This window comes from Sus scrofa, chromosome 15, assembly GCF_054392235.1.
Source record: "Sus scrofa isolate SSC_HxYL_T2T_F1_AM1 chromosome 15, Sscrofa_HxYL_maternal_Yorkshire_Landrace_v2.0, whole genome shotgun sequence".
Classification (NCBI taxonomy): Eukaryota; Metazoa; Chordata; class Mammalia; order Artiodactyla; family Suidae; genus Sus; species Sus scrofa.
The window spans coordinates 59,046,969-59,074,448 of record NC_139397.1 but is presented as its reverse complement, the minus strand read 5'-3'; the positions used below and the strand labels follow the sequence as shown (position 1 = coordinate 59,074,448).

The 27,480-nt window shown below is 39.7% G+C and overlaps 1 protein-coding gene across 13 annotated transcripts; it reads left to right on the top strand.

The window, feature by feature from the left end:
* The first annotated feature begins 35 nt into the window (after positions 1-35).
* On the top strand, positions 36-27,267 carry LOC100621235 (uncharacterized). 13 transcript variants are annotated; one of them, XM_085001049.1, is made up of 7 exons: positions 36-420; positions 538-763; positions 9,209-9,318; positions 22,687-22,917; positions 23,594-23,650; positions 24,040-24,151; positions 25,081-27,267. In XM_085001049.1, the coding sequence occupies exons 1-3, from the start codon at positions 68-70 to the stop codon at positions 9,212-9,214; spliced, it is 585 nt and encodes a 194-aa protein (XP_084857175.1). In that variant the 5' UTR covers positions 36-67; the 3' UTR covers positions 9,215-9,318; positions 22,687-22,917; positions 23,594-23,650; positions 24,040-24,151; positions 25,081-27,267. The 13 variants fall into 13 exon arrangements, with proteins under 13 accessions (XP_084857175.1, XP_084857165.1, XP_084857169.1 ...); XM_085001039.1 differs by lacking the exon at positions 22,687-22,917 and adding an exon at positions 16,839-16,943 and having other exon boundaries at positions 36-763; positions 9,150-9,318; XM_085001043.1 differs by lacking the exon at positions 22,687-22,917 and having other exon boundaries at positions 36-763.
* Positions 27,268-27,480: the final 213 nt, after the last annotated feature.

Genomic DNA, 27,480 nt, shown 5'->3' with positions numbered 1-27,480 from the left:
TCCCCCCAGCGGAGCTGGCGCCGGGGTCCCGGGCGTTGACACTTCCTGTCCCCCTCAAAATCCCCAGATGCTACCGATGCCGCTTCGCAGCTCGGAACCCCATGACAAGCCTTTCGCTGCCCCTTTCCTCCCAATCACCCTCGGTGCCTGTCGGAGAGTCTCTCACTGGATTGCCCCCGCCCCTCCGGCTGCGGACGCGTCTGCGCCTGCGCAGGCCTCCCTCCTAATAAGGCCGGGGGCCCGCCCCTACCGCCCTACCGAAAGGTTCGCATTCTCCCGCCTTCCCTCCGCCACCCGGGTGATTGGTCTGTCAACTCTCGGCCCGGGGCGGGGGGAGGGTGCGAAGGGCAGCCAAACGGCAGGCTGCGCACCGCCCCCTCTTAAAGGGGAAGCACTGTCAAGTCCACCTCTTTGCTCAAGGTCTGAATGGGACTTGCGGGGGCTGACGGCTGAGTCCTCCCTTTCGTCCTTCCCACAGGGAGGGGGAAGCTTGGCCCAGCTCCCCCAGCCCGGTGTTACCGACTTTTCCCCCATCAGGTGGATCAAGCGCGGCCCCTCGCAAGCCTTAAAAGGAGCAGCGGGCGGTGGCTCTCCGCCGCGACCCTGGAGGGAGGCCTTGCGGGTCGACGCGGCGGCTTGCAGCGGGCGCGGCTCCGAGCATGCGCGGCGGCTGTGTGCCCGCCCGCTCGGCACCGCCCTCGGGCTCGGTCCTCCTCCCGCCGCGGCCTGTAGGCTCCCGGAGCATCCGGGGCTGATCGCGGAGGTAGGCGGTGCCCCCACAGCCCCCTGAGGTTTCTTTCTCCCTTAGTCGATCCGTGTTTTGAATCTCCTGGCTTCAACGAGGTCCCACCCTTCCTCAGACGCGGGGCCCCCCCGCGTCGTCCCACGACCGTGCAGGTTTTGTCCACCCTCCCGCTCTTGGGAGATCGAGTTTAGTGTGGGCTGACTGCCCTGAAAACTGTCCAACGGGTAACCTTAAAAAAAGAAAAAGAAAAAAGTTTCCCCCCGGGGGATCAGAACGTTTAAGCATTAAACGTCGGCTAGGGCTTCCTGGCGGCTTGAGGTTCACCACCACCTTAACATCTTTCTCCTCTAAGACAGAAAAACACTGGGGGGCCCGAGGACAAGGGGTGGTGAAGACGCGAGGAAAAACCTAATTAGGAATCAGGTTCACGTCCTCATCTAGGTGATCGGTCGACAGGGTTTAATTTCTGTCTTTTGTAAACTGAAATGCCAGGCAGAGGAGCTAATTTTAATTTCAGATGGACTCAGTTTGTATAATGACGTGTGTTTTTGGAAGAAACGGGTGTAAAGAGAACTAATACAAAGAGAATTTTAATGGCGTGCCAAAGTAAACAAACACTATTGTGAGTAGCACATTTGAGTTAAAAAGAAAACGTGAGTGGGTGATAAATTTGGATTTCTCCTTATATCCATTTGGTTCGCCGCGGTGGTGCACTTGCATGGTGACCTATTTAGAGTACTTTTGAAATAGCTGTTAATAGTATGGTTACCATTGACATGCAAAGAGAAATCTAGACCTTGAGGTACAGGATATTTTAAATTTTAAAGCCGAAACAAAGCATTCTTGGAAATTTGAGTCTTGGGAACAAAGTAATATTACACAGGACTCGAAGATTGTCATGTGCTATTTTCCTGTGACACTTTGAGGTTTTGACCACTTCAACCCAGGCAGTGTAGTATTGTATTTCAGAGAATCATCTAGGTTTCTTATTGTTGTCCTCCTTTAAATCTCTTAGGTTAAGCAGCCAGATCTTGTCAAAAAACAGTCACTGTGAAAAATTGAATTTTATCACTTTTTGCCTGAACCTTACTAGTTTTGTTTACACATAGATTTAAATCGGTTAGGGTTTTTTTGAAGGCCCCAAATAATGCACAATGTCTTATTATTTATTGATTCTGATTAGACATAGAATGCACCTATGATTTTATTCAGCCTAAATAGTGATCTGCAGGCAGATATGACACATGGTTAGAAAGTAGAAGTGAGAAAAGGCAGTGATTCTGAATACCTAGAGCACTCCCTCCAAGAACAGAAGAGCATGAGATGAAGGGAGGATGAATATGCAAATGTAAAACTTTTAGAGCATTATTTTCACCTTTCATAATCCTATTGAACAAGCTGAAAGGAAGCAAAAAAAAAAAAAAAATCCAGATAATGATTTTTGAGCTTGTGTTTTTCTAAACCTAAGGACACTCTTATCTGGTCATATATATGTGGGTGTGAATTATTTCAGACAAGTGCTTTTCTTGCTATATTAATTTACAAAAACGAATCAAAGGCTTATTCCTGCCATACTTTTGAAAGCAGACTGGGTGGAGAGAATTAAAAAAAAAAAAAAAATCACCAACCTCCCCAAACTCAACCCTTGACCTTGGTTATTTATCATGTCCTTTTCTTCTCAGTAATTACTTAGCTGGAAACTTGGGGCCTTTTCAAATTGGGTTCCTGTACCCTGCTAAATACAGTATTTAAAAGTCCCTAATTCTCGGAGTTCCCGTTATGGTTCAGTGGTTAACGAATCCGACTAGGAACCATGAGGTTGTGGGTTCCATCCCTGCCCTTGCTCAATGGGTTAGGGATCTGCCGTGAGCTGTGGTATAAGTTGCAGACACGGCTCGGATCCCCCGCGTTGCTGTGGCTCTGGTGTAGGCCGGCAGCTACAGCTCCGATTCGACCCCTAGCCTGGGAACCTCCATATGCTGCGGGAGCGACCCAAGAAATGGCAAAAAGACAAAAAGACAAAAAAAAAAAAAAAGTCCCTAATTCTCTGCAATGTAGAAATTAATCAATGGTATTTAATTGAATGAATAAAGCAAAAGACATCTTATTTGTTCTTCAGTATATTTTTCTTCCAAAAGTAACCTTTAAAAAGGTAAGTAAAGGCCACCACCAAATTAATAGAAGTGTCTGAGATTGCCTTTAATTTCTAAATCCATTACTTTAAGAGTTACCTGGTAGACCCTTATTTGTGCTGTGAGAAAGGGGAGCAACCACTTCAAACTCTAGCTAGTAATAGTGAAGTTTTCCTAAAGATCCTGCCTGAGAAGTTTCAGCTGCTGCTTGAGTCAGGCCAATTAAACTTGAAATCTTTTCTTTTTTCCTACTTTTTAATATTTTTAAAAACTTTATTATGGGAAATTTTAAGCACATACAAAAGTAGAGATAATAGTACATAAAATACTAAGATACCACTCGCCCAACTTGAACATTTATCAATATGTGGCTCATGATATTTCATCTATAAATGTTCTGCACCCCCTTATCTTTCTTGAATTATTATCATTGTATCAGTAAATGCTTTTCCGTTTGTTTTTTGGGGGGATTTTTTTTTTTTTTTTTTTTTTTTGGGCTGTAGTCCCAGCATGCAGTAGTTCCCCAGGCAGGGATCTAACTCAAGCAACAGCAGTGACAACACTGGATCCTTAACCTGCCGAGCCACCAGGGAACTCCAGTAAATACTTTAAATATGAACAGATAAGAGATAATTTTTTAAAAACATCTGCAATACCATTATCCCATCCAAAAATTATCTTAGTATCATTTAATGCTCAGGCGGTTGGAATTTCCCTATTGTCTCATTAATACCTTTTTACAATTGGTTTTTTCAATAGGATCCAAACGAATTCCACACTGCTTTTGTTTAGTGATGTCTTTTCTAAATCAGTAATAGGCAGTTAATTCTCTATTTAAATCAATGAAGCAGATAGCAGTGTTTTTCTAAGGAACATATTTGGATTGTTGAAAAGCTCTGTTAAAATGTAGGGAAATTTAAGAAAATCACTTTAACAGAGTCCTCATATTGAAATTGTCACCAGTTGACAGCCCACTGTAGAAATGAAATTATTCCTAACGCAAATAAATCAGTCCTGTAAAAATCTAGGCATTTTTTTAGAGTATAATTTGTTCTAGAAGGTCCAAGTCAAGCATTTTAAATTGTGCTAAAAAAAAAAAAAAAAACCCAGACACTTTAAATCAATTCATTAGTACAGTAGGCAACAACATCAAGGAACAATAATAACACTTTGCATCTCCACTGAGCTCAGTTTTAAAGCATTTTTAATTGCTTTAATGCATAAGTAGTACACATTAATTGTAGGGGAAAAAACAGCAAAAAAGACATAAAATCACTAAAAATTGGAAATAAATCTTATTGGTATCTAAGTATACTCTTAAGATGATTCCATTTTAGTTTTTTGCTGTAAGGAAACACTTTGGCTACCACTAAAAGCCAAAGTTAAGAAAATATCAGGTTGTCAAGATGGAATATTGGAAATATGAGTATTGTTAGCCTGTATAGGTAATTTGTGAGATAGACAGCACAGATTGAGGTGTATCATCAATCCTACCATGAGTTATAGTAGTATTCAGCAATAAGAATGACTACTAACAGCCGCAAAAAAAAAAAAAAACACCGAAAAAACGAAAATAATACTAAGACCTTTTAATGAAGGGACTATGAATGACTGGGTCTATAGTCAGAAAATTCAGTATGATAAAATGTCATTCCCATAACCAAGAAGAAAAGCAAACACATATTATCCACTTTGGTTTTTTCTGACAGAAAAAAAATAACACATATGGTATACTTTGCATATTGCTGACCAGAAAAACATTCAATTTTCCCTGGATGGTTACCATAGTTACATGAGCCGTTTATAACATCAAGAGGGGGAACTAGGTCAGAGTATTGAAGGCGTTTGAATTATGCAATTATGTTTCCTAAAAGCAGGGGAAAGAGTTTAAAATTTAGGGAAGAGAGATTTATACTAATGTTCAAAATTGAAATTCTGGTCTAATTTTGCTGGTGAAACTTAATAAATCTGTCCACAGTTAAATGGTTGTTGTAGGAAGTTCCCGTCGTGGCGCAGTGGTTAACGAATCTGACTAGGAACCATGAAGTTGCAGGTTTGATCCCTGGCCTTGCTCAGTGGGTTAAGGATCTGGCGTTGCTGTGAGCTGTGGTGTAGACCACAGATGTGGCTTGGATCCTGTGTTGCTGTGGCTCTGGCGCAGGCCAGAGTCTACAGCTCTGATATGACCCCTAGCCTGGCTCTAGAAAAGGCAAAAAGACAAAAAAAAAAAAAAAAGTTTGTAGATAATAAACTAACCTATACAAATAATGTAGTAGCTCTGTCCATAAGTGTGATAAAAGAGATGCCAGCACATTGTCTTTGTAGAGACCCCCTCTATCTTACTAAGTTATCTCACCTTAAAATGTTTTTGCAGATAATCAATAAACCCAACTAGCCTAGAATTTTAGAGTAGCCAAAATGTTTAAACCAAAACTTTGGCCTCTTATCTTTGCAAGTGTGATTAAAGCTCTGTTCAGTGCCTGTCATATGCTACTCTTAATTGGTTGTAGAGATTTTCCTATTAATTTCATCAAATGGCAAAGAGGAAATATATTGAAAGCATAGACTTCACCTTTATTTATTTATTTATTTGTCCAGGCCAGAGGCATATGAAAGTTCCCAGGCCAGGGATCAAACCTGTGCCACAGCAGCAACCCAAGCTGCTGCAATGAAAATGGCAGATCCTTAACCCATTGTGCTACAAGGGAACTCCTCACCCTCTTTAAATTATATGGATTCTTTTTTTAAACAAAGAACCTCAAAAAGGGTGATTTTATCCAAGTATTGTGTCTGTTGTATCGGAGCACTGCACCGTGCTGAAGAAATGGAGGTTAGATGAAGGAAACATAAAGGGGAAAAAAACATCTGAAGGTTGCACTATTTCAGGTGGTTATTTATAATCTCATAATCACTACAGACTCATAGACTTAGTATAGCTAAAACCAATCTTAGATCAATGATTTTCCCCAAAGGAGGAGAAAGCAGGCAACTGGCAGCCTTACCCAGTAGGTAGGTGAGCCATGATCATAACCATTTTGTCTCTAGGAAAGGATGGAGAAGAGGCTGAGAATCACTATTATAGATCTCCTCTAAAAAGCCAAGTGGTTTGTTTGTTTGTTTGTTTGGCTTTTTAGGGCCACACCTATGGCATATGGAGGTTCCCGGGCTAGCGGTCCAATTGTTTTGTTGTTTTTTTAAATAGGTGATAATATGGGTCCCAGAGAAGTTAAGCAACTTACCCAGGATCACACAGCAGTTCATGAAATAAGTGTACACCTAAAATTTTAAGAGTACAACAAATATTAGTTATCTTATTTTCTGTCTGATGATCATAGGAAAGGGGAAAAGTATGCATAGGGGGAAAATTAAGAACTTGGGATATCATAAAATTACTTTTTCTGAGAAGCCTTGCAGCAAATTTAACAATATTACCTCTAAAGGAAAACTTGAATTTCCTGAACAATAATACTCAAAATAATCATAAAATCAAAAGTTCTGGAAAATCATGTATCCTTTAGACTATTATTTATTTTCAAGGGCAAATGCTTCCTGCCTTCTGCTCTAGTTGAAGTAAGAATGGCCTTTTATTTATTTATTTATTTATTTATTTATTTATATTTATTTATTTATTTTTATTTTCCCACTGTACAGCAAGGGGGAGAATGGCCTTTTAAAAATAAAACTGATGCTACTAGCCAGGAGCTTTGGGCTAGAGCTTTTGTTTCTTGTAATGATTTTAATTGATTACTTAATGAGATTTTATTGGAGTTATTGTTACATTAATTGCTCTTGGCATGGTTCATTTAATCCAGCACTTTGGTGAATATTGATTTAGCTTCTAAGGGTGACAAATTTTTAAAAATTGCCTATTTAATTTATTTCCATAAATTGAGGTTCTCTGACTCCTCTTATCTATGGAAACCAGTGTATCTCACTTTATACAATATACATGTTTCTGGAAAATTGTGTTAAAACCTTATTTTGCTACAAGTCATTTTATTTTATTTTTTCTTTGGCCACTTCCCTGATCGAACCCAGGCCACAGCAGTGACAATGCCGGATCCTTAACCCACTGAGCCACCAGGGAACTCCTATAAGTAATTTTAAATGTGCTAGTTCGATAAAATAAGGCCTACATTTTGGAAATATTTATTTAACAAATAATTTATCTCATTTTCTTTTGTTTTCTGGATTTCCCTCAATTGTTTTTTTCTGCTTGAGAAAACATTGGTTGTGTTCTTCATTGTCTAACTGCAGGCTACATGTGGCTTCTTTGACTTTTTCTAACTGTGGTGTACATTCCAGATACTTTAGCATAATGTCCTTTGGTCACAGAAATGACATCTTCAGGGAAAAGACTTTGAAGAAATGTCTGAAGTGACAGTAGAAATATTTTCTTCTGTCATCTGCTTAAAGTAACTACCAGAATTAGGTTTTTTTAAAAAAAACCTAAGGATAGGAGTTCCCGTCGTGGCGCAGTGGTTAAGGAATCCGACTAGGAACCATGAGGTTGCAGGTTCGGTCCCTGCGCTTGCTCAGTGGGTCAATGATCCGGCGTTGCCGTGAACTGTGGTGTAGGTTGCAGACGCGGTTCGGATCCCGCGTTGCTGTGGCTATGGCCTAGGCCGGTGGCTACAACTCTGATTCGACCCCTAGCCTGGGAACCTCAATGTGCCTCGGGAGCGGCCATAGAAATGGCAAAAAGACAAAAAACAAACAAACAAACAAAAACCCAAGCATATAAAAGATAGGGGAAATTTTTGTATGGAAAGTATTAGAGGTTAAAAAGCTTTCTGTTGGAGTTCCCGTCGTGGCGCAGTGGTTAACGAATCTGACTAGGAACCATGAGGTTGCAGGTTCGACCCCTGGCCTTGCTCAGCGGGTTAAGGATCTGGCATTGCTCTGAGCTGTGGTGTAGGTTGCAGGTGCGGCTCGGATCCTGCGTTGCTGAGGCTCTGGCATAGGCCGGTGGCTATAGCTCCAATTCAACCCCTAGCCTGGGAACCTCCATGTGCCTCAGGAGCGGCCATAGAAAAGGCAAAAAGACAAAAAAAAAAAAAAAAAAAAAAGCTTTCTCTTATGGGAAAATAGAAGAATCAGAGAAAAGAATGATTATTTGAGCCATTAATGGTGGTGGTACAACATGAGAATTAAAACTTAGCAACAATATGATATTTATATTATATTTATAGAAACTATTTACAACACTTTTATGCATAACAAAAAATACAGTTATAATACAGGGTTGGACTAATAGCCTATCTAATCTAATCTTTGAAAAGTAGCATGTTGATTCAAAAATAATTTCCAAAGAGCCTAGTGACTTCCTGTTACCTCTAGAATATCATTAACTTTTACTTTTCAGCTAAAATATCTCTGGAAGAACAGTCCAGCAGATATCTACTGATAGTAGTTGCCTCTGATTTAGGGCCTGGGGCTGGATTTGGAGGGAGGCTTAGTTTTTACAAATATCATTTGATTTTTTTGATATATGTATTACTTTAACAAAAGTTAAACTTTATTTTTAATATAAAAGATGCAAAAAAATATCCATACAGTCTGCAATAATAAAATGCACATGTGGAGTTCCCGTTGTGGCTCAGTGGTTGACGAATCTGACTAGGAACCATGAGGTTGTGGGTTCAATCCCTGGCCTTGCTCAATGGGTTAAGGATCTGGCGTTGCTGTGAGCTGTGGTGTAGACCACAGATGTGGCTTGGATCCTGTGTTGCTGCAGCTCTGGTGTAGGCTGGTGGCTACAGCTCTGATTAGAAAAAAAAAGCGCATGTGTGCAAGCTACTGGGAAAGGCGCACAAACACTCAATATTTAGATTTATTTCACTTTTCCGAGAATTTTTCTGCTACTACTGCTAGTAATGTCTATAATTTGCATACCAGCATTCTAACTGCACATATATTATTACACAAAATTAAAATCAAGAAATACCACAATTGGCCAGTTTGAAGCTTTTGAAATCGTCATGTTTAGAAACAAATCTAGGCAGCTTTGGCTCAGAAATACATTTTTAATGAAGTTTTTTAGCATTTTGGGAGAAGTTCCCTGTAGCTTTTTTCTCACTCAGTATAGCCCTTAACTTATTAAGAGCTTTCTTAATTTTTGTGCAATCCTGCTTGAATACATTGGGTTACAGTGGAATACTTTTATCATTTTTATGGGTCATATGTTTGAAAACTCGTATTCAGGGGTATGTTCTGTGTTAATGCCATCTATATCCTGTGCCTACAACCTCACAAGGGACTTATGAAATCAGTCTACCCAGGAAGAAGCCCTTCATTGATGTGTCTTCTTGAGCTGTGGTCTTCTCTACAGGAGTGAAATTTAGCAGAGGTATCTAATGAAGAGGAATCTGAACATACCAGCTGAGAAAGGAAAAGGATTGGGAGAAGACCCCAGATGTCATAAGGCAAAGAGAGAATGAGGTACAGGAAACTACTATTATTTTGATTACATGGCTCAAAGAACTCCAGGAAATTGATTCCCATTCCATTAAGCATAGTTTTCAATTTGGGATGGGAATTAACTTTTTTTTAAATAAAGTAGATATTAGTAGATATATAACACACAGGAACACAGTTGAACATAGTGACCTAAGTTGTTCCAATACTTCATATAAGGGATCTTTTTCAGAGATTATTGTTTGGTGTGTGGTGTGTTGCTTCCTGGGAAAGATTGATAGGTGACAACTCTACTGTAATGAATAAAGACCTGTGGGGAGAGGGAAAGAGAAGCAAGAAAGGAGCAATTAACAGGGAAATGAGGTTACATGGAAGAAGCAGGTAGGTTCAGGAAATTTCCACAAGGTAATATCAACTGGGTTTAGTGACTGTACGTAGGGGATGGGGGAGAAGAGAAGTCACGTAGAGTTTTGACTTGGGCCATAAAGAGGTCATGGCAAGGTCATGTAGAATAGAAAATCCAGGAGGCATAGCAGGTTTGTTGGGAAAGATACAAGTGTAAATCATACAAGGCTTATAACCCTTAGTTTTTTTAGGTCTTGTCTTTCAAACAGCATAAACTACTGCTTCCTAGATGTAGCCTGCTTGTTTGTAAAGAACAGCCAGCTTATAGACATCAGAGGCTGGGAACGTGTTGGGAAGGATAGATAGACTAGAGGAAATGATTTAGCGATGCCATGGTCTTAAAAATATTTTCACGCATACCAGGACTTATCTAGCTTTGTATTATTTTTATTAGCAAGAAATTGGTAATAGGGGACAGAAAAGATATACAAACCTTAGGAAGGAAAACATTAATGCAGCAGGTCTAGTTACTTATTCCTTGCATGTCTCCAAGGAAACCATGACTGATTTGGCCAACCCTTGGAATTTGGCCCATGGAGTGTTTTGTTGGTGACGGTAATTTTTTTTATATATACACCTGGAGAAATGAAACAGCCATAGTGGCTCATCAAGTTGCTTTGTGCAACATGTACACCTGATTTTATTGTTGGGGTCCTGAATTTCAGTTGCCATAGCTGGTTGTGTAGCGGAATAGGTGTACTTGAATAGCTGTCAATAAAAGCTCTGGACCCTTAGACTCAAATGATCTTCTACAGGTAGAGCTATTCCACACATGCCTATAGTTTGCTGCTAGAGAGAGAGAGGGAATTCCTATGCAGACAAAGGACTTTGGAAACCTGTGCGGAACTTCTCTGGACTTCCCCAATGCATCTTTTTCTGGTTGCTTTTTGTGAGGCAGGGGGACAGATTCGGGTCATGGCTTGATGTGGGATCTCAGTTCCCAGACCAGGGACTGAACATGGCTGTGACAGTGAAAATGCCAAGTCCTAACCATTGGACCACCAGGGAACTCCATTTCCAGTTGCTTTTGCTCTCTAATCTTTGCTGTTATAAGTTTTAACCATGTTTATAACTAGCTGTTGAGTCTTGTGAGTGATTCTGAGATCACCAAAGGAAACAACCATATACACATTTCTGAAGAAATTTAAAACTCAGTTTGTCCATCTGAGTCTTAATAGGATTCACTGAAAAAAGAATAATCAGCAAGTATGTGCATGGATTTAAACTAAATCAAAACTTTGGCCTATGTCCAGGAGACACTTATAGTCCGTAGAGAAAAAGAACACGTACAGAGTGTTGGGAAAATGCTTACAGGCATTAAGTATAAATAAGATCAAATTAGCAATAAATGTAGGAGCAAAGCAGAATACAAGATTAAAATTGGTAGGAGTCAATCATGGTTTATGGAAGACGGTACATATTTAAGAAGAAATATGAGACCATGTTGTCAAATAATGACTTTTGTTTTTTCCTCCCTATGTGCTTTAGCAGTATGTAAAAAATATGAAATAAAAAAATATTTTTTTCTGGATTTTATCTGATGAGTGCTGAGTCCATCTGAAGTTTGACTAAATTATTTGTGTGGAATCAAAATTTGCACCAAATCAAAATGTTAAGTATTTTATGTAACAATATTTTATGAGCCCTATGGTTATTAATTGCAGCAGTAAGTTAATATTCTCTTATATTATCATTTCAAATACTCCACCCAATTCCTCTTATAATCAAATCATATCTGGTAATTTCTTCAGCTATTTAGTTAAATAGTGGCTTACAACCAAAAAGTAGGAATGAACTTTGGGAGTTCCCTGGTGGCTCTTTGAGTTGGGGATCCCATGTTGTCACTGCTGTGGCTCTGGTTTGATCCCTGGCCTGGATACTTCTGTATGCCCCAGATGCAGCCAAAAAAAAAAAAAGAATTTTGAAAGTTCTGCTTCTGGTACTAGCCAGGTAGCTCCTTTCATATCACCCTCCCATGAATAACAACTATAAATTATGAATAAAGTATTTTTAAAATACCAGAACACGCTGGATAACAAGCAAAAGAAGGCAAATTCTGGAGGGAAGTCAGTATAGCTTGCAATGCTTAGTTGTGTAGGATGACTTAAACTTAGAAACTTGTGGACATACTGGCTTGAAGAGCCAGAGGATGGAGTCCAGGACCCCACAGTGTGATAAAGGGTCTAGAATTAATATCATGTACTGCCCTGACATCTGACAAAATCAGGAAGGTTATGAATGGCCTAACTCCAAATTCCCTAACCCTGTCTGTTGCCATGGTCCTAAGCTAAGGTCTCCTAACCAAACAACCCTTCTTGTCTCAGGGACCAGGTATATTTCCTGCTTATCCCTGAGTGGCTGGTTTCAGCTCCCTGCAAGCCCGTGGAACTATTCAAACAAGCCAATCACATCCTCCCACAGGATCCAGGGACTACTTTATCTTGATACTATAAAATCTGCCGTCCCCGGGGACTGGTTGTTTACTGTGTTCCCAAGTGTAAACCCCCATATGGCCCTGAATGGTATTTGGTGTCCTCTGCCAGGCTGTGAGTGTATGTGATTAGTAAATTGCCATCAGTCTCTTCTGTCTAGTGCTGAGTGTCATGAATTAGGACATTCCCATAACCCTAGGATAGGAATCCTTCCCTAACCAATTAGATGAAGAGGAAGCAATTAAAACAAATAGCAGATGTAATAACTATGACAGCTTAGGTTAAAGATATAAGGGGTGGGTGGGTGCAAGGTTCTTGTATTTTATGTGAAGTGCTGCAATAGTAGCTTTATTTATTTTCTTTTTTTCTTTCTGCAGTAGTAGCTTTAAAAACACTGAAAAGTCAAGGAATCCCTAGGGCAACCACAAAAACAAAACAAAATAAAACAAAAAAGAAACCAACCAACCAAAAAAAAACCTAAGAGGTTTTGCAAAAAATAATCAACTAAAACAGAATTCTAAAAATTATTCAACAAATCCCAAAGAAATCAAGAAAAGAATAATATTGAAGGAGCAAAAAGCAGTTGGGGAGTTCTCGTCTTGGCTCAGTAGAAATGAATTCGACTAGGAACCATGAGGTTTCGGGTTCGATCCTTGGTCTCACTCAGTGGGTTAAGGATCTGGTGTTGCCGTGAGCTGTGGTGTAAGTTGCAGATGCAACTCGGATCTGGAGTTGCTGTGGCTGTGGCATAGGCTGGCAGCTACAGCTCTGATTGGACCCCTAGCCTGGGAACTTCCATATGCTGTGGATGCGGCCCTAAAAAAAAGGCAAAAGACAAAAAAAAAAAAAAAAAAAAGGCAGTTGGGACAGACAAAACAAATAATAAAAGACCTAATCCGTATCAATAATTACACTAACTGTAAAGGGACTACATGATCCAATTAAAGGCAAGGATTTTCAGGATGTATTTAAAAGTAAGACTCAATTATATGTTGTCTACCAGTGATGCAATTTAAATATAAAAGGACTGATAGGTTGAAATTAAATGGAAAGAAAAAGTTGTACAGAAAATATAAGCATAAGAAGGCTGGAGTGTCTATATATTATACAAAGTAGATTTCTAGACAAAGAATTATCAGAGATAAAGAGAAACTTTTGATAATGATAAAATGGTCAGTATATCAGAATAATTATAAATGTGTATGTACCCAGTCACAGAGCTTCAAAATATATGAAGCAAAAATGGATAGAATTGAGGGGAGATATCGACAATTCCATAATCAGAGTTTCTAATTTTAACATCCCTTCCTCAGGAGATAATAGAAAATGTAAAAAAAAAATCAGTAAAGATGTAAGCTATGAACAGTACCATCAACCAGCTAATGGAAGAATGAACCATACAAATTTTTATAAAGAATTTGGAGATAGATGTCCTTCCCTTTGCTGAATCATATCTCATTGACAAAGTCATATTTCCATTCTGCCCTTTGACTGCTTAAAATAATAAAATATATGTAGTTTTTCCCCCAATTTAAGTTACTTTGTACTGTAATAATATCACTTATGCTGAAACCATGAGCATTTATTTCCTTCCTAAAAGAAGTAATGTTTATTCTTTTTTTTTTTTTTTTTTTTTTTTTTGTCATTTGTCTTTATAGGGCTGCACCTGCAGCATGTGGAACTTCCCAGGCTAGGGGTCTAGGGGAGCTGTTGCTGCTGGCCTATGCCACATCCACAGCAACACCAGATCCAAGCCACCTCTGTGGCCTATACCACAGCTCAAGGCAACACTGGATCCTTAACCCACTGAGCAAGGCCAGGGATTGAACCCTCAACCTCATGGTTCCAAGTAGTATTCGTTTCCACTGCGCCACAATGGGAACTCCGGTAATGTTCATTCTAAAGGGGAAATATGGGCTTCCCATAGCCAGCTCATTCCCATCTTTAAATTCTCTAGAATTTTTTTTTTTTTTTTTGTCTTTTTGTCTTTTCTAGGGCTGCTCCCATGGCATATGGAGGTTCCCAGCCTAGGGGTCCAATTGGAGCTGTAGCTGCCAGCCTACGCCAGAGCCACAGCAATGCCAGATTCAAGCCACAACTCATAGCAATGCTGGATCCCAGACCCACTGAGTGAGGCCGGGGATCAAACCTGCATCCCCATGGGTACTAGTTGGATTCATTTATGCTGCGCCACGGAGGGAACTCCCTTGAGGAAGTTCTTCATAGCTATTTTCCCCTTTATTGGTTTTAAATAGTCTAAGTATCTCTTTCCAGTCTGTTACCTATGTGTTAATGTTGACCTTATGTTTTCTTTGGAAAAAAAACTACTTAATTTTGGTGTACTCATATTTCCAGTTATGAATTAAGAGGCTTAATGCATTTTATTTTATTTTATGGTTTTTTTTTTTTTTTTTTTTTTTTTTAGGGCTGTACCCGCGGCGTATAGAATTTCCCAGGCTAGGGGTTGAATTGGAGCTACAGCTGCTGGCCTACACCACAGCCACAGCAACTTGGGATCCAAGCTGTGTCTACCACCTATATACCACAGCTCATGGCAATGCTGCATCCTTAATCTACTGGTAGAGGCCAGGGACTGAACCCACATCCTCATGGATCCTAGTTGCGTTCGTTAACTACTGAGCTATGAAGGGAACTCCTTGCTCAATGCATTTTAAAGAAGTTTTCTTTTTAATAGTTTTTCAAAAACCTTTCACACCTTTAGTCCAATGGGGATTTACTTTTGTATGTGGTATATGGTAGAGGCACATTTTTATCTTTTCTTCATGAAACAAACCATTTTTCCATTATCTATTAAATAATCCTTTCCCCCTATAATTTGTTATACCACCTCCATGCAACTCGATCCTCATGCACATTCCTGCATGTGCATGTATATTGACTATTCTGTTCCCTTGGTCTTTTGTCTGTCCCCTACCCAGAATGTACTATTTTAAAGTTTTGTTGGTGTGATACCACATTAATATTTGATAGGTGAATCTCTCCTCTTTCTCAAATTATCTTTGCTAGTTTTCGGAGGTTTATTTATATATGTTTTAACATTCATTTGTCAGATTCCTGTAACAAATCTTGCTAGGGTTTTTATTGGAATTTCACTAAATTTATAGATAATTGCGGGGAACTGAACAATTTTACAATGATAAATTGTCCCAACCAATAACATGATATAAATATCCATTTATCCAAGATTTCTCCTCTTTCATTTCTAATTCTTTTTACTTTATTTGAATATTTTAAACAATATATGTACATAGTAAATCCAAGCAGTAAAAAGGCATATAGAGTGAACATAAGTATAGTATGACCCCTGACCCCTGCCTCCCATCTCCTCTTTCCAGAAAAAAGACTTTTTTTTGTGTGTGTGTGTGCTATGGTATGAAGCAGCTTGATGTGTTATCTCGGTTCCCAGATCAGGAATTGAACCTGGGCTACAGTGGTGAAAGCACCTAACCCCTTGACCACCAGGGAACTCCCAAAGCCAATTTCTTATTAGTCTTTCCAGGGATTTTCTATGCATATTCAGGCATATCTGTAATGGAATGTTTAAGTGGGACTCTTCCTGTCCAAATCTTAGCTGAGGGAATTCTATGTTTTATTCTAAACAGACCACCAGGCAAAAATCAGCATGGAGACAAATCTTGACCTCTTATCCACACTAAGGATAAAAAAGGTTGAGAGAGATTTGCGAAGATTGTTTTAGAGTTAGCTGTGCTGTGCAGTCATCCATAAAGGGTGGACAATTCTTAAGGTCAAGAGAGAGTGATTTCAGTGGGAACTGTCAAGAAAGCCTAGTATGTTGGCCTATAATCAAGGAGACACAGTATATTAACTGACTCACCTAGAAAATCTGAAAAATGAAGAGATGGCTGCCTCTTGAGAAGGCAGAAACGAAGAGAGCGTTGGTGACATTTTGTGGTCAGCCTGCAGTTCTTGAGTTTGGCCTAAAAGTTGCTTGAATATTTCCTGCAAATCAGATGAGGGCCACAGAGCCTATAGTTATTTAAAATTCTGACCTAGAGGAGCAATGGAACTGCAGAAAGAAAGAAGTCCCCATGGAATGGACCATGGAAAATCCTATTTGCAGTGAAAATGTCAGCCAGAGGGAGATACATTGTCTGAATCATAATACGGTCATTCATTCCTAGTAGGGGTCTCTGAAGGACAAAAGTGCCTACAATATAGAACCAAGCAGTTGTAAACTCTTGCCAGGCCCAGGGAGTGAGAAGTCATCTGATTTAGTTATCAGATTTAAATTTCTTTCTTTCTTTTTTTTTCACTGGCCACACCCATGGCATATGGAAGTTCCTGGGATTGAATCTGAGCTACAGCTTCCACCTATGCTGTAGCTTCAGTCACACCAGATTCTTTAACCCACTCTGCCAGACTGGAGAATCAAACCCCCCTCCTCAGTGTCCCGAGCCACTGCAGTCAGATTTTTAACCTACTGTGCCACAGCGGGAACTCCAGATTTAAATTTATTTTAATCAAACATATGAACATGGTTCTGTTCGAAATTAAATGTTCTACAATAGTCATATTGAGGTCATTTTATGGTGGTGTGGAATTTGGGAACTAAAGCCCACCAGGTCTAACCAGGGTTCTTTCTTCCATGTTTTAAGTAAAAAAATTCTGAGGCTTTAGCTGAGAATCTCAATTTACTACTGACCGGGTATCAACTGTCTTTTGCAGGCCTTCTCCATGTGGAGTCAGAGGAGACCCTCCTACACCAGAGGGAAAGATCTCAGGCTTTTTAAGTTATTTTCCATCTTGCCACCTACAAATCTGAAATCTAAAGTAATTGGATCTCCTTTTAATCAACAACAAAGGATGCCTGCACTACAGCTGTTTTTCATGCATATCATTTTTGAAAAATTTTTATTGTTGTGGTGGTGATGGTATTTTTTTAAGAGGGAAAATTATAAAAATGACACCGATTAAGGGTAGAAAATTTCAAAATAGGCAGCACTAAAAAGAAGTACATTGAATTTCAACATTTACTATCTACAGCCCAAAATTAAATACTTTTTTGTTGTTGTTGTTGTATCTGTGGCATGCAGAAGTTCCCAAGCCAGGGATGGAACCCACGCCACAGCTTTAATCAGAGCCACAGCAGTAATAACACCATATCCTTAACCCATTGAGCCACAAGGGAACTCCCAAAGTTAAGTACTTTTAATGCTGTTTTGTATGTTCTTCCAACCTCTTTTCATCTGTGTACCTTTTTTCCCCCATAATTGAAGTGATAATGTATGTACTCATTTGTATTATTTGTAATGGCTAGGTAATAGTCTATTACATAAAAATACTACACATTAATTATAACTTTTGGTCATTCAGGTTGTTTTTAGTTTTTATTATCTCACAAAGTTGAGGTGACCATGTATGTGCTCAAATGTTTTTATGTATTTTGGATTATGCCCTTAGTCAAGTTCCCTTAAAGCAGAATTATGGAGGAAAAAGTCCTTGTTGCATATTGATATTTAGGCAGATATGCTCTTTTCCTTCCCTCTTCCCTTCTTCCTGTTTATCACTCAGCAATATCCACAATAGTAGTTGCTTTTCTTCTGTGCTTTATTTTATACCCTTCAGGATCTTGGATTTTTCTCTAGTTTGTCTTTCAGTTGCAAGGTGCTTTGCACAAAACTGACAGCCAACACAATGGGTCCCCTGTGTATTTCAACATTAGTCCCAACTAGAGAAAGAAAGAAAAGCTCAAGGTTCACATTTTATCTGTCTTGCTTCCTAAACACTTCTCTTTCCAACTACCTTTAACAACAGAGATACAAATCTTATTTCATCTTATTTAACCCTCATAACAATTACATTAAATCTGTCTTATCTTTGTTTTATAGCTGCAGAAATTGAGGCACAGAGTTTAAATAACTTGTCAAAGGTCATATATTAAATAGTAGATTCAAGATTTCAATCCAGGTTTATCTAACTTCAAAATTCTTTCTATGATACCACTGTTCCTTCATAGTTAAAAGAAAACTGAGCAAATGTCCAGTGGATTAAATTCTCAAATAATTATATAGGGCAGGAAAACTTTTAGATTCTGTGTCTAGGGCCTGTAAATTAAACACATAGGTGGGAAGACATACAAATTTTGTTTGATGTTAATTTTTTTTTAATTTTATTACCACACCTATGGCATATTGAAGTTCTTGGGCGAGGGACTGAATCCAAGCCACAGCTGCAATTTACGTGGCAGATGCAGCAATGCCAGATTGTTTAACCCACTGCTCCTGGCTGGGGATCACACCCACACCTTCATAGCAACCCAAACTGCTTCAGTCAGACTCTTAACCCCCGGGGCCTCAGCAGGAATTCCTTGATGTTAATATTTAACTTTTTCACGTGCATGGAGGCCTTCATATATAATGAGTATCCAAAGAAGCAGTTAAATGTAGGGGGTTATATACCATCTTAACAAAGGGTGATAAGTTATGGAGAAATAATTAGACAAAGTAAAAGGGGCTCGTGTGGGTGGTTAACTATGGGAAAGTAAATATATGGGGCACAGTAATGGAAGACAGGGTTATTTAGTGAGGCTTCATTTATGAAGACTCATCTTGGTACCATCTCCATCTCCTGTGATAAACATTGTTTTTCCCTTCCTGGTACAAGAGAGGGTGACACCTGCACAAAGGGAAGGTTGTGTTCTGCTTTCAGGCAGGAGTGGGGAGAGCAGAGAGTTTTTCTTGCACCTGCTGTTTCTCAGTTGCTTTTAGCTCAAAACAATCGTTACACCAAAGTGGCATATTTTTGGGTGGCATATTCTGATCCTCTTCACTTTACCTCTGCCACTTGATGTGATTGGCTAAATAACTAAAATCTAGCTTTCCTTAATTCATTGTTTCCCTCTATTATATTTTACTCATGTTCAGGCCACTTATTCTTTCAGTTTTTCCTTTAGCCTTGGCTCCACACTGTACAATTGAAATTTTCATTAGGTAGCACAAAATGATGTTCTAAAAAGATTGCTGTTAATTAATAAAAGCATTGCTGATTTTGGTGCTGTTTTTAAATTAAGAAAATTGAACAAAATCGCATTTGTATTCTGTTTTAACAATAAATGTAGTCTGAATCAAAAGAACTTATGAATATTTCCAAAACTGATAATATATTCTTACCTTTTTTCTCTTCCTCAGTAGCATTGAATGCACATGTATTATAAATTTCTCAGGCTAATGTCACCCTGATTTACTGAGATTGTTGCTCTTGGAAATCAACAAAGTAATCAGAATTTCCTAAGACCATGAAAACTAATCATGATCACCAATGAGACAACAGAACACTGCATGGTCATGTAAACTCGTGGAGAAATATATACCATTCAAAGTAGAGAATTAAAAGAAAGGCAACACTAGAGTTCCTGATATGGCACATCAGGATTGGCCAGCATCTTGGGGGAGCTGTGATGCAGGTTCAATCCCAGCACAGTGGCTTAAGGATCTGGTGTTGCAGCAGGTGTGGCTTAGGTCACGACTGTGGGTGGGATCTGATCCCTGGCCTGGGAACTCCACATGCTGTGGGGCAGCCAAGAAAGGAAAAAAAAAAAAAAGAAAGAAAGAAAGGCAATGTTGGATTATGGTGGTATGTTTATTTGGTCAGTACATGAAAATTTTCACCAAAGGGAACACTAAATAAAAGGCACAAGTGTTAAACAGCAAAGCCATGAAGCAAACCAGTGCCAAAGTTAGAAATAGGATTTTTAGCCAATTTTGGACCTTCTCAATAAGAATCATCTTCAGTGTTTGCTAGAATGCACAGTTCTGGACCCTAGCCCAGATTTACGCAACCAGAAATCTACAGAAGCAGGGTCCTGGAATCTGCTTTTTACCCAAGCTCCTCTGATTCTTTCACTCTCTGGAGTGGAGAATGTGGACTTAGTCTCTGATTCCCTCCCGGGGTGCCAGGCACTTAAGAAAGTCTTATAAGGGAACAAAAGTCTGACACATGCTACAGTATGGATACACTTTGAAGATACTGTGCTAAGTGAAATAAGCCAGGTGCAAAGGACAAGTACAAGTCCACTTGTAGGAGGTTCCTAGAGTAGTCAGGTTCATGAAGACAAAAAGTAGAATGGTGGTGCCGAGGGCTGGGGATGAGGGACAACAAAGTCCTGGAGATGGATGGTGGTGATGGATGCCCAATACAGTGAAGGTACTCAGTGCCTCAGAACTGTACACTAAAATGATACATCTTGTGTTATGTGTATTTTACTATAATTATAAAAGTTACTGAGCAGCTACTAAGGACCAGACACCAATGAACAAGACAATAAGGTGCCTGGCTTCATGGACCCTCCATTCTCTTCTCGAGGAGGAAACAGATGACTCAGCAAAAAATGAGAGAATTATGAAGGAAATAAAGAGGGATTTGTGATGACCGAGAGTAAGGGATACGCATGCTAGTTAGTGATCTTTGAGATCATTCTAGGTAAAGGAGGCAGAAGTGTTAAAGTCCTAAAGAGGAAAAGGACTTGATGTTGAGGAAGAGAATGAGGCTGTGGTGATTGAAGAAGCAACGTTGGGTGATTTTCGTGTCCGTTGTGGAATCTTTTGAGTTTGTTCAGGGGAGGAGGATGATGCGTTAGGTAAAGGGTCAGCAAACTTTTTCTTTTCCTTTTTTTTTTTTTTTTTTTTTTTTTTTTTTGCTTTTTAGGGCTGCACCCAGGGCATATGGAAGTTCCCAGGCTAGGGGTCCAATCGGAGCCACAGCTGCTGGCCTACACCACAGCCACAGAAACCCTGGATCCTTAACCCACTGAGAGAGGCCAGGGATCGAACCTGCAACCTCTTGGTTCCTAGTCAGATTCGTTTCTGCTGTGCCACAATAGGAGCGCCATCAAACTTTTTCTGTAAATGACCAGACAATAAATAATTTAGGCTTTGCTATCTAGAGAAAAACAAATAAATTTCTACAATGACATTGGGAAAAGTCTGACAAGCTGTCTGTAATTTTAAGAAAGGAGTTGCCAGTAGTGACCTTTTCTTTACTCTGATTAGAAGTGATCAGAGCCTTACCTGAACTATCATCCACCCAAAGGTGGGACTAATAATAGCAAGAGGGGCTGGAAGTGCGAAATAAGAGAAAAAAATACAATGTTTGTTAAGATATTTGGAAGAGATCATGTCATTGAGCTAAACTTTTGGCAAAATTGGAAGTAGGCGACTTTGCTTTTGATACCTGTTAGCACCATTCCTTTCTCCAGTAAAGGCAACTCTTTAGGTGTCTGGCACACAAGATGCCCAATACATACTGGTTGAATAAGATGTTTATCTGTGTTTTCCGTGTTTTTGTTTATTCCCTGAAAAATCAATGCCCTAATGCTGCCCCCTGGTGGGGTGTCCACTTCATTGGACATTTTACCTAAACCTTCCCAGGCAATGATGCCAGCTGGAAACCAAGGTTGTTTTTTTTGGTTTCCTTTCCCCACAAAGGATGTTAAGGATGTTAAAAGATATCAGTAGTGTAGGCAGAAATTAGTTAGGTTTTCCTTCTTTTAAATTTGGTACTTGATTTATTTTTTAACCTTATCCAAGTTGGCCTACAGTTCTTATTAAAGACTTCTATGTGAGAGGGTAGTAAGTTATGGTATATTTTATATATTTTGGATATTGCGAGAGTAGTTTCCCCCCACACTTAAAACTAAAAATGACTTTTTTAGGCCAAATGTTTTTGTAAAAAATAATTAAACTTTTCTTTCTTGAGATACATCATTTTTTTTTCATACATTTTTTAAAGTCCTAAGACAGGGAGTTCCTTTCGTGGCTCAGCGGAAATGAATCTGAGTAGTATCCATGAGGATGCAGGTTTGATCCCTGGCCTCGCTCAGTGGGTTAAGGATCTGGCGTTGCTGGAGGTGTGGTGTAGGTCGCAGACATGGTTTGGATCCCCTTTTGCTGTGGCTGTGGTGTACGCCAGCAGCTATAGCTTTGATTCAACCCCTAGCCTAGCCTGGGAACCTCCATATGCCATGGGCATGACCCTGGGAAAAAAAAAAAAAAAAACCAAAAAAGTCAGAAGGCAAACACAAAAAATAACTGGTTTAAGCCAAGATTGACATTTAATTTTTTAAATGTAGTCTCAGTAGATTGGCTTTAAATTAAGGTTATAAATTTAATTAATGTTACTTACAGCTGAAAATGTATTGACAATGTTGAATAGTAAAGCTATTAAAACTGTAAGTCAGGAGTTCCTGTCATGGCTCAGTGGTAATGAACCTGACTAGTATCCATGAGGACATGGGTTTGATTTCTGGCCTCTTTCTGTGGGTTAAGGATCCAGTGTTCCTTTGAGCTGAGTGTAGGTTACAGATGTGACTTGGATCTGATCTGGCTATGGCTGTGGCGTAGGTGGGCAGCTGCAGCTCTGATTCAACCCTTAGCCTGGGGAACTTCCATATGCTGCAGGTGTGCCCTCCAAAAAAGCAAAAAAAAAAAAAAAAAAAAAGGCCCTCTCCTTTAAATTGAACGTTGCTGCAAAATTTCCATTGCTTGCCTATGACTAGCAGGATACTCTTCTTTTGCAGAATTTCAGAACTTGTCTAGAGAGAGATCAGGAATTTCATCTAGAGCATACCTTCAGACTGCCTTTTACAGAGTTCCTTCTCTTCGCTCAAAGTCAAGCTCTCCAGCTGAGCAGAGGATTCAGAGAAAGGATCCTTCACCCAGTCTTTCAGTGGTGTTGGCGGGGAGGGTCACCACGTTCCATTATGTTCTGTGCTTCTTCCAGGTGGTTTTCAGTAAGACTTGCGACTCAGGTATCTTTCCTCACTCTTAGGGCCAAACAGCAGTGGAAGCATTTCAAGATTTTCTCAACATGACTTTTTCCCAAAAATTCAGTTTCTTTTTAGACTCAAGAATCTTGTTACTCAGGCTCAAAACATTTTCTCCAGGGAGTTCCCGTCGTGGCGCAGTGGCTAATGAATCCGACTAGAAACCATGAGGTTGCGGGTTCGATCCCTGGCCTTCTCAGTGGGTTAAGGATCCAACATTGCCGTGAGCTGTGGTATTAGTCACAGATGTGGCTTGGATCCCACATTGCTGTGGCTGTGGCTGTGGCCAGCGGCTACAGCTCCAATTAGACCCCTAGCCTGGGAACCTCCATGTGCCATGGGAGCAGCCCTAGAAAAGGCAAAAAGACAAAAAACAAAAAACAAAAAACAAAAAACATTTTCTCCAGGGCCTCAGAGGTTCCTGTTCAAACAGTTCATGGGGTGACAATTTTGCTAACCAATTCATCAGATGATCTTAAAACAGGGAGATTATCCATGTGAACCCAGTATAATCACAAGGGTCATTATAAGTGGAAAAGGGGGGCAGAAAAAGTGGGAGAGGGAGGCAGAGAAGTCAGGCTCAGAAAAAGAGATGTGACAGCAGAAGCAGGGTTGGTGTGATGCAATTTGAGGACTCAACCCATCATCACTGGCTTTGCAGATGGAGGAAGAGGATTGTGAACCGAGGAATGCCAAGTGCTTCTAGAAGCTGGAAAAGGTGAGGAAGCTGACTGTCCTTCAGTACCTCCAAAAGGGAACCCAGAGCAGCCAAGACCTTGATTTGAGCCCAGGAGTTCCTTGTTGGACCTCTGACCTATAGATTTGTACTGTTAAAGCCACCAAATTTGTGATAACTTGTTACAGCAACAATAGAAAATCAATGTTATTATTTTAGTTTGTCTGCTGCAGGCCAAGACTCAGTAGAGAAGCTTTGCTTTGATATATGGCAACAGAAATTCCCTTACAATAATAAAGAATAGAATTTCAAACTCTAAAAAACCACCAAAGTCTACAAAACACTCACAGATCTGTTTGGTGGGAAGAGTTGAGCTGAGCTTGTGTTATTTCTATCTTCCACTTCTTTCCCCTCTTACTTTATACTGACAGAGAACAAGGACAGGTGAGCAATTTTTTCAAGATTCTTCCAGAACCAGTTTCACGCTGAAACTTATAGGATGGAAAAGGCGAGGAAGCTGATTGTCCTCCGTGGTTTCAGAAGGTAAACTTCTCAACTCTTTACTCATTTACATTAGCTCACATTAGCAAAAGGTAACAACCAAGAAAAAATTAATGGAGCAAAGAAAGGGAAAGATGAAAGGGAAAGTGAACAACTCGAGTTGGTGGGTTTTTATGGAATGCTCAGAAGAAAACTTGGTGTAATTAAGGGACATCATCTACCTGTAGGATAGAATAGAGACGTGTTACCTGAGCTCGACAGAAGCCATCACCTGCTTAGTGCCTGAACTTCCCCCAAGGTCATTAAGAGAAAAAAGAATTCTTTACCAAAACCCAAATAGCCTTACTTCACCTGCTATGATTTGATCTGGGGCCACTGCCTTGAAATAATTCCTTCCATAGAAGATGTGTTGTGCGAAGTAATGCATGACCAAGTGCTGAGTATAAACAGTGCCTCCTACATCATAACGTGGCATTTGCTATGGCCAAGAACATTTTGTTAGAATTTTTAAGCTGTCCGTGCTTCATAAAACCACACACACACACGAGTCTTTTTTAGGGCCACACCCATGGCATATGGAAGGTGCCAGGCTAGGGGTCCAATAGGAGCTACAGCTGCTGGCCTACACCACAGCCATAGCAACAGCAGATCCAAGCCATGTCTGTGACTTACAGCTCACGGCAATGCCAGATCCTTAACCCGCTGAGTGAGGCCAGGGATCAAACTTCGCCCTTACGGATACTAGTCAGATTTGTTTCGGCTGAGCCACGACAGGAACTCTTTTATTTCAAATTACTTTTTTTGGGGGGCTGCACCCAAGGTGCATGGATGTTTCCAGGGCAAGAATCAAACCTTCACCACAGCAGCAACCCAAACCACTGCAGTGACAATGCCAGATCCTTAACCTGCTGCACCACAAGGGAAGTCCCTCAGATTACTTTTTTTTTTTTTTTTTTTTTTTTACTTTTAAGGGCCCCACCTGAGGCATGTGGAAGTTCCCGGCCTCGGGGTTAAATTGGATCTACTGCTGCCAGCCTATGCCAGTCACAGCAACTTGTCATCGGAGACTCGTCTGCGATTTACACCACAGCTCATGACAATGCCAGATCCTTAACCCACTGAGTAATATAGGACAGCGATTGAACCCGCATCCTCATGGATACCAGTGAGGTTCATGACTGATGAGCCATGGCAGGAATTCCCAGAAAAATTTTTTTAAAGTCATACTTAAAACATACCCACAGATTTGCCAATGTCTAGGAAGTGAGTCAATATAGGGCTTCAGCACCACTTTTAAAAAAGACAAAGCCTACAAATTCCCCTTAAACCGGTAACAACACAATTGTAGGACTGACCTGGTTCCCTGTTGCTTCTTGCTTTGGATACCTTCTGCCATTGCTCAGGAATCCAAAGGGGAAGAAGTCTGTACCAAGAAAAGCTGTAGTTGGGAAGGAAAATGATGGCCCTTTTACACAATTTAAAATCGAGCATGCTTTTGGTAACACATATCAAAGGCCTTGGAACTAAACAATCCTCATGATAAATAATCCCAGCACAACAGCAGCAGTGGCAGGCCCCAAATATTTGGATTAAAAATTTATGACAATTCCATTCTTTGAAGTCAACATTTTTTTTTCCTTCCCTGCAGCATGTAGAAGTTCCGGGGCTACGGGTTGAATCAGAGCTGCAGCTGCCAGCCTATGCCACAGCCACAGTCATTCAGGATCCAAGCCACATCTTTGACCTCCCCTGCAGCTTGTGGCAATGCTGGATCCTTAATGCACTGAGGCCAGGGATCGAACCACGTCGGTTCCTCAATGCTGAGCCACAATGGGAACTCCTAACTTTACTGTTAGGTTTGCCAAAGGAGGAACACACAAGGCCAAGTCAGAAAAGCAAGAGATTTATTTGGACATCTGAAATGAATGGCCTGAGCCCAAGATGGCATCAGCAAGAGAGATCAACTCCTAACTTTTACCATTAAAAAAATTCTGGATTTTAGCACCATCAAGAAAAATTAGTTTCAGGACATCATCTCACCTCATTAACTTAGAAGAAAAACCAGTATTTCCTATCTCAATATCCTATTTTATTCAGTAAATTAAATTGCAAATTATTTTATTATTAACAAACTCCAAGTGTGCCCACATGGGATAATTCCATGTTGAGAACACTCAAGACATGCAAGCATGAGGGTGAAGCAGTGTAAGCATTAGGCTCCTGATGTGACTCTTTTCAAGGAAATGAAGCTTTGTGATGATGTGGTTACTTAAAACTAGCAGAAAACCAGTCTAAAGGGGACTTTCGGAAATGTTAGCAGTTAGAGAAGTGAGAAAGATAAGCAATAAAACATAGTCAGCTTGGACTCTGGAATCAGACATGGGCCTGAATTCAGATCTTTGACCAAATTATGTTTTCTGTTTTTTTCATCTGAAAAATAGGCCAAATGAGAGGTTGGTTGTGAGGAAATGACAACAAATATATAAGCAATTACTCAACCATGGTACACCTGACATGTATTATTTTGTTTGATTTTCACTGCTCCGAGACAGCTCCTCTGTTACATGAAGTTCGAAGGTTAAACTCCCAGTTATATAGCTACTTAAAGAGGCAGAGCCAAAGTTCTAGCTCGATTTCAAAGCTTGTTTTCTTCTGTACCACACTATCCTAAAGAATTATAATATGCATCTCTTTTAAATCAGAGATTCTTAAAAATTTTGATTATAAGCTTTTAGTAAGTTTACAGCAGACAAATATTTACAAATTAAACATTTGTTTTTACACTAAGCAGCTTCCTCCAATTCTATCAATATTAAATGGTTAGTATAATTTAAAACATTTTCAGTAACTTTCATGTTAACTTAAAATTTAGCCAATTTAGGAAATGACAAACCAGCTAATTGAATACATTACAGAAATTTATTCCTGGCTAAGGAAACTGAGGTAATTAAAACTGCTTTCACAACACTCTTGTAATTGCTCCTCACAATATACAAAGGCAACCCATTTACAAAATAGGGACTTGAAACTTGGCATCCAGTTTAACATGCTCAAAAATGAATCATTTTTTCAAGTCATCTAGTGAAAAAAAAAATCTATTTTAAGCATATAAAATATCATTATTCTAGAATAAAAAATAGAAATAACTTCTACACATTCAGATTGTGCTACTTATGTTCAACTTTCCTACTCCTATACAACTGACATGTAAAAAGTCATTTCCTGATTTTTCCCTGTACATCATCACCATTACTGCTCAAAGACACTCTATAAAGCTAGAAGCATCTTGGGCTGGAGTTGAAGGAAAACAACTATACCACAGGAGAGTAACAGTCCCGAATCACCTAAGACACAGAAGAGGGATTTCATTC

Excerpts from the sequence above, each read along its gene's own strand:
- LOC100621235 (XM_085001037.1), top strand. The coding sequence starts at position 68 with ATGCTACCGATGCCGCTTCGCAGCTCGGAACCCCATGACAAGCCTTTC. Across the intron at positions 764-23,593 it reads ATCCGGGGCTGATCGCGGAG|ATGGAGGAAGAGGATTGTGA; the intron begins GTAGGCGGTGCC and ends CTGGCTTTGCAG.